Source organism: Myotis brandtii, unplaced genomic scaffold (assembly GCF_000412655.1).
Source record: "Myotis brandtii unplaced genomic scaffold, ASM41265v1 scaffold7, whole genome shotgun sequence".
Lineage (NCBI taxonomy): Eukaryota > Metazoa > Chordata > Mammalia > Chiroptera > Vespertilionidae > Myotis > Myotis brandtii.
Genome location: NW_005370740.1, coordinates 616,291 through 623,787, shown reverse-complemented (window position 1 = coordinate 623,787; position 7,497 = coordinate 616,291). Strand labels below are relative to the sequence as shown.

General features: G+C 47.3%; 1 protein-coding gene across 13 annotated transcripts in view; it reads right to left on the bottom strand.

Moving 5' to 3' along the window:
- The window catches only part of MICAL3 (microtubule associated monooxygenase, calponin and LIM domain containing 3), a 293,552-nt gene that overhangs the window by 140,464 nt on the left and 145,591 nt on the right, over window positions 1–7,497 (bottom strand). For 9 of the 13 annotated variants that reach the window (XM_014529900.1, XM_014529902.1, XM_014529903.1 and 6 more), the window contains 3 exons: window positions 6,560–6,667; window positions 4,085–4,192; window positions 3,297–3,483 (listed from right to left, as the gene is read on the bottom strand). In XM_014529900.1, coding sequence (XP_014385386.1) covers window positions 3,297–3,483; window positions 4,085–4,192; window positions 6,560–6,667 — 403 coding nt within the window. The remainder of the gene's footprint in view (window positions 1–3,296; window positions 3,484–4,084; window positions 4,193–6,559; window positions 6,668–7,497) is intronic. The other 4 variants (XM_014529908.1, XM_014529910.1, XM_014529911.1 and 1 more) reach the window with 2 other exon arrangements.

Below are 7,497 nucleotides of genomic sequence, written 5' to 3'. Positions count from 1 at the left end.
ATGCTACTGTAACAGAATTAAATTTTTCTCCCTTTAATATTGACATTGGCAACTTTGAAATGCAATTGCTGGATTTAAAAAACAAAGAACTGTGGAGCTCGAAATTTGAACGTCTTTGTGCTGATATAGAAATATTGGAGAAAAACAAATGTGAACTTAGTTCACAGCACAAGTGGTCTGCTTTGAAAGACCTGGAGAAGGAAGATATGTTGATTTTTAACACCTGGAATAGTATTCCTGACTCATATAATCAACTGAAAAAACTAGCGTTTGCTGTTCTTTCCTTATTCGGGTCTACATATTTATGCGAACAATCATTTTCAAGCATGAACCTTATCAAAAGTAAATTGAGAAGTCGTCTTATTGATGAGAACCTGGAATCGTGCCTAAAATTAAAAACAACATACAAAACTGACTTACCCAAACTTTTCAAGGAGATGCAAGGCCATTGTTCACATTAATGTTTGTCAGCCATTGTCATGATTTAATTTTATGGATATTGTAAGGTAACTTGTAAGGAATTTAATTTTATCAATAAATAATATAATTATTAAGTATGATATCAGGTTTTATTCAACGTACCTATAGTTTAACTAAGACTTAAAACTTTAAGTAAAGTTTATTAAGTTAATTTTAGGGAACATTGTGGAGTGAAAGAAGATGTAGTGTCGAGGATTGAGAAAGGTATGTTGAGATGGTCATATAGAGAGGATGAACGAAAGGAGATAGATGAAACAAGTATATAAGACGAGTGTGGATGGGAGAGTTGGAAGGGGTCGACCTCAGTGAATGTACCTCAATCGGATTGAGGATGTTTTTAGCAAAGGCCAACTTAGGAGTACCCTAATTAAGTTAATAACAATGTACCTACCTATATAGTTTAAGTTTAAAAAATTTGGCTCTCAAAAGAAATTTCAATTGTTGCACTGTTGATATTTGGCTCAGCTGACTAATGAGTTTGCCAACCACTGTGCTAGGCTACAGAGAGGTGGGAACAGTGGGCACAATTCTGTCATCTTCAGGAGGCAAAAGTCTGAGAACGCAGGGGCACGGGATCTGGTTTCAACTTGTCATTGACCTTAGGCAAGAAATGGGACTTTTATAGGCCTGTGATTCCCCTTCTCTAAAGTAAAGACAAAAAAGACTTATCCACATCATGTCCTTTATATCTTAGGATCCCACCATGAGGTAAGAAAGCAAGTGTCTGTGAAGCCGGGAAAGTGATTTAAGTAAGTGCATGCCATTTTCATTACCATCATCATAGTAATGCTATGATACAGCCTGATGACTTTGGGGAACTATTTATAAGAGTTTTAGAGAAAAAAAACAAAGACTAGAGGGAGACGGATGGGAAGGGGTAGGAGAGGCAGAATGATAAAATCCTATATAATAAAGAGCTAATATGCAAATGGTTACCACTCCCTCATGCCGTCATGCCTTAACGGCTCAGACATTCAACACTGGGGAGAGAGGAAGGGGGACCAGCCAGGCACAAATGAGCTCGAGAGAGAGGAATGGGGACCAGCCAGGCTGCAACCCGGGAGAGGGACAAGCCGCCCGCCCCGCCCGGGCGCCAGTGGCTGTGCCTGCGCCTGCGGCCCGGGAGAGGAACAAGTTGCCCGCCCCATGGTCCCGAGCGCCAATGGCTGAGTCTATGGCTGTGGCCTGGGAGAGGGACAAGCCTCCCGCCCCGTGGTCCTGGGTGCCAGTGGCTGCACCTGTGCCTGTGGCCCGGGAGAGGGACAAGCTGCCCGCCCTGTGGTCCTGAGAACCAGCAGCTGAGTCTGCGGATGTGGCCCAGGAGAGGGACAAGCTGCCCGCCCCGTGGTCCCAGGTGCCAGTGGCTGCACCTGTGCCTGTGGCCCGGGAGAGGGACAAGCTGCCCGCCCTGTGGTCCTGAGAACCAGCAGCTGAGTCTGCGGATGTGGCCCAGGAGAGGGACAAGCTGCCCGCCCCGTGGTCCCAGGTGCCAGTGGCTGCACCTGTGCCTGTGGCCCGGGAGAGGGACAAGCTGCCCGCCCTGTGGTCCTGAGAACCAGCAGCTGAGTCTGCGGATGTGGCCCAGGGGAGAGAGAAATGGGGACCAGCCAGGCTGCAGCCCAGGAGAGGGACAAGCTGCCTGCCCCACGGTCCCGGGCGCCAGTGGCTGTGCCTGCGCCTGCGGCCCGGGAGAGGAACAAGTTGCCCGCCCCATGGTCCCGAGCGCCAATGGCTGAGTCTATGGCTGTGGCCTGGGAGAGGGACAAGCCTCCCGCCCCGTGGTCCTGGGTGCCAGTGGCTGCACCTGTGCCTGTGGCCCGGGAGAGGGACAAGCTGCCCGCCCTGTGGTCCTGAGAACCAGCAGCTGAGTCTGCGGATGTGGCCCAGGAGAGGGACAAGCTGCCCGCCCCGTGGTCCCAGGTGCCAGTGGCTGCACCTGTGCCTGCGGCCCGGGAGAGGGACAAGCCGCACGCCCCGCAGTCCCGGGCACCAGCACCTGTGGCCTGGGAAAGGGACAAGCTGCCCGCCCTGTGGTCCTGAGCACCAGCAGCTGCGTCTGCACCTGTAGCCCGGGAGAGAAACAAGCCGCCTGCCCTGTGGTCCTGGGCGCCAATGGCTGCGCCTGTGGCCCGGGAGAGGGACAAGCTGCCTGCCCCGCGGTCCTGGGCACCAGCACCTGTGGATGCAGCCCAGGAGAGGGACAAGCTGCTCGCCCTGCAGTCCTGGGCACCTGAGGCTGTGGCTCAGGCGAAGCCACCTGCCCACGGTCTCCTGCAGCTGCGGCTGGCCCCGGCGAAGCTGGCCCGGGTCCTGGGTGCCTGCGGCTGGCCAGAGGGAGGGAAGCCCGGGTCCTGGGTGCCTGTGACCAGCTGGAGGAAGGAATCCTGGGTCCCGGGTGTGGGGTGAGGCAGAGGCAGTTAGGGGTGATCAGGCCAGCAGGGGAGCAGTTAGGGGCGATTAGGCCAGTAGGGGAGGAGTTAGGGGTGATCAGGCAGGCAGGCAGAGGTGGTTAGGGGCGATCAGGCAGGCAGGCAGAGGGGTTAGGGGCGATCAGGCAGGCAGGCAGGCAGGTGAGCGGTTAGGAGCCGGCGGTCCCAGATTGTGAGAGGCAGTCGGACATTCCCCAAGGGATCCCGGATTGGAGAGGGTGTAGGCTGGGCTGAGGGACGCCCCCCCTCCACCCCATGCACGAATTTCGTGCACTGGGCCTCTAGTGTATACATAAGAGCATGGTAAGAGGCCCTAAGATCTGCTCAAATGGAAAAAAGGGCCCTAAGTTCAGTTTCTAAGTATGGCCTCAAGTAAAACAGACTCACCATCTTCGATGTCATAGGCATAGGCCGAGAGGCGCAGTGTGGTGGCACAGTAGTCGCATTTGAAGCAGCTCCGATGGAAGAACTTGCCCTCGGCACTCAGTCTCTCCATCACGTAGACCCGCTTCTGGCAAAAATAGCACGTGTCGCTGCCTCCCAAGTTCTGTGGAAACTCCTTCTTTACTGAGCCCTATAAAGGGGTGTGGGGCACACATGTCAGGGCAATGTCTCTCGGGCTCACCTCCAGGAGGTGCATGACCCTTTCTGTAGTTGAAACCAACCCTCACTAAGGGATTTTCTTCTGAGTCTGACTAAGATGCTCACTTTGCTCCTGGCTCTCCAAAAGAGCAGCTGCATTACTACAGTGGCTGTCACATGTGTCCCACATAGCACACAGCACCAGTGGATTCTGAATCCATGTGATTCAAGCCAAGAGGAAACATGAGTCTGTTTTATAGAATTTTATAAAAATCAAACCAAGTTATTTTGACACAACTGTTTTTGAAGGTAACATAAAAATATATATTAAGTGTTCATGTAGTTCTACATGGATGTGGGTACGCTGGACTCTAGAGCAATCACTTTTAGAGATATTAAGTATGCTTTCCCACACAACATTTTAATTAAAACAACTATCACAATCCTAGGAATTCAGCTATAAAATTCAGACAACCTTAAAAAAAATTACCATTTGGCACATACAATGTGTTACTATACTACTTAGAATGAAGCAGGTTTGTTTACCACAGCTGTCTTATATCTAGAGACAGTGTCCTTAGTATATATCTTACCAGTTCCTTCTTGTCTAGAAGGGTTTTGGGCTGTTCTTTCCTTTGAAGCTGATTGGCTATCTGCTCAGCCAATGAGCTCACTCCACCCGTGTACATCTTTATATACTTCTATTGGTTGGAGATTATAAAATGACCAGAATGAAGGGAAATGAGAAGGAAAAAAATAAATAAATTAAGAAGACAGGAAAAAAACTCTTTGAAAGGTATAAAGTGAATACAGGGTGCAGCAGCAAACCATGCCCACACAGTGTACAGACAAGGAAACATGGTGGTAAGAAACACAGGTGTCAATGTCCACATAGAGCAATCAGCAGAGGCAGGAGCAATTAAATCCATTAAGGAAGAACATAGTCTTTCATGTCTTTTTGGAATATAGTGCTGTGGAATGGGGAGGTGGGAAGTTGGGATGGATGCAAATACCGAAGAGAGTAAGAAGGGCCTATATCCTGGTGACTCAAATTACATATAGAGAACTTGAATGATGCCCATCCAAACACCAGATGTCAGACTGTTGACAGCATGATTCAAGGGTCTGGAGGGCTTTCGAAGTTATTTCCTCATTTAGAAAGCTCGTTCTTGCAAAGGCTGACTCTCTACTTGGCTAATAGATAACTTCCTTCCTTATTGTTAATACTTCACTCATAAGCCCTGTCACATACCTAAAATATTCCTGAGCTTTATCTGAAAGACCCCTTCTCAGCCTATTCTCATTGTTGATTTTGTGTTCCACCCAAGCACTAACGCCAAAGCCTTCCAGACTGGGTTGGGCATTTTAGACACAGCTGCAGGAGGCTAACACCTGTAGCATATAGACAAGTTGCTCAGTTTAGTCTTGGGTAGTCAGAATATGTTTCTATTCCACAGGATTTTTTTTTTTTATAGGTTGAAACAAGATAAAAAACCCAATCTACTCAATCCTTTCCCTAACAATGTTGAAGAAGTAACAGGAAGAAACTAACAAATTTCCATTGTAAACCTTCCTGCTAGGAAACCTAACTTCAAGCCTGTCCCCAGGGAAAGAGGTCAAAGTCTTGCTAGCAGTCCTTTAGAGACTCCATGCCCAGGTTACCCTTCCATGTGGAGATGGCCAAGACACCTAATGTGTGACACTTCTCTCATAAACTATGTGGAATAGGTTCTGCCTGCCAAGTGTGAGGAGCCCGACTCTAATTATGACTTAGAGAACTCAGAGCAGTTGTCTTGGGGATGCCAATAACTCTTGTTAGAAATTGGTTTGCATGGACAAACACAAAGCCATGTGTGAGGGAATCACTGGCCTGAGCAATGGCATGCCTTGGGCTAGCAGGAACCAACAAGAGAAGCACCGTAGGAGAAAACTAACTTTATGTAAAAATGGGCAAACATTCTCTAAGGTTTAGCTAGAACTGAGGAGTGAGTTATATTTTTTGATTTAAGTTAAGGAGATTTTCAAGAATTGTTGCTATTTGCTCTTTACTGCTATAGCATTATAGTGGTTGAGAATAACAAATGGCTTAAGTTAAACTTTCTTCAGATTAAAGTCCTTAGGAGAGCTGAGGCCTGGAACAGACAGACACCAGGCAGAGTTGAGCAGATTGTTTAACAGCTTCATTAATTTTGCAACAGGTAAGTGAGGGCATGGGACAGATGTCAAATTTGAGGCTGGGAAACTGAGCAAGCCCTTTTCTTGCACCAGAAACCAGCGCTGTCATTACATCCTATAATTAGCAAAGATAGTTTAGAGCTGCCGGCCTGCAAAGGCATTTGTCACATTTAGTTCTCAGTGATGTGATAATACTGACAAGCATCCCCCCAAGAGAAGTTCTATTTGTTTCTGGCATAAAAAACAGATGGTTTCCTTCTTCCTATTCTTAGGAAATAGTGACAACATAGCAATCCCTGGCTTTATACTATTTCTGCCACACATGCACATGCTTCCGCACATATACTCCATGATCTGCTACAGGCACGAGAACAAGAAACAAATAGGAAAGGCAAAGAGACCCTCTGTTCTCTGTAAACTACTGTACAGTATAGCTGTTTCAGGTCCACTGTAGGACATAGCAGGGTTCATTCCTTAAATGATCACAATTCATGAGGCACCCAGGACACTGCATATTCACGACTCCATTTAAAAGATTTAATTACACTGTAGTTCATATTTTGTAACATATTAATATAAAGACATTTGGAGTTAAAAAAGCTAATGGCTGAAAAAGTTATAATTTTTTGGTATAGTTGAAATATAATGAAAGTGGGTTTATGTCAATAGAACTTGATGCAATGAAAGCTAGTAGCCTCTTCAACTTAGTTTATGCTTACAAACCCCAAATGTAAAACAGACTGATGTGCGACACACACACACACTGGATTCCTACAGGAGACAAGCAAAGTTCAGAGCTCTGCATCATCCCTGGTGCCAGGTGGCATTTGTGTAGGTTAAGTGAGTAGAGGCTTAAGAGGAAACACAGCTTTGCCAATTTCCAGGCCTGCTACCTGTCGGAGGGAGTCAGAGGAAGGAGAGGCAGGGCGGCTGGAGGAGCGAAGATTAAGAGAAAGCTCCCACTGGTGGACAAAAAATCGCCGAGAAGGTTCAGGCCCTGGCTATAAAATACAAGATGGAGAAAAAAAAATCAAAGGAAACGTTTTAAGTAAGTTACACATTGACCTGAACATAAGGAACCTGGCAGTTTTGGGTCCTTTTAAACTTTAGACTGTTATTTAAATACAAATGTAGTAAAGACATATCCTTAGTACCCAGAAGCATGAGTGGCTCAATCAAGGCTTGCATTTTGCTTTTAATTCACCCTTCCCTCCTGCTTCCAGGGATGCTTGTGCTAGAATATGATCACCATAGCCACGAACACCCTGAAAGCCCGTCTTCTCTTGGTGCTTACTTCATTTGCCCCATGTGGATAACGCTGTCAGCCACAAGGTGGCCAGAAGCAGAGGCGATGTCCTGCTCACTCACATACTCTGCTCTGCACAGTCTCTCACCAGCCTGAGCTGGGATTTCTCCTGGGCAGGAGATACTACCACCTATCACTCCACTAGCCTTATAAATAGCAGACAGTAGAGACAATAAATTTAGAGTGAAGCTTGCTACTTCTACATAAAGCCTAGGGATATTGCTTTTCCTCCTCCTATTGCTAGTGCTCAGAGAAACTCTGCTCACCAAGGAGCCAGCCAAATCCCAGAAATTATCCGGAGAAAAAACTTGAGCCCCCAAGTCCTCTGCAGATTGCATGCAGTGTGTGTACAAAAGTGGGTCAGGATCTTCCTCAGTGAGAGGCCCATGCAGTCCCTTGACACTGAAGGTGGCCAAGGGCATTAACAAACAATGACTGTTTAGTTTCCTAGCAGGTTCAGGGTGAAATATTTGCAGGGGAGAGAAGAGTACTAACATGGTGAGGAGACCCTCTGCCCCACCCCGC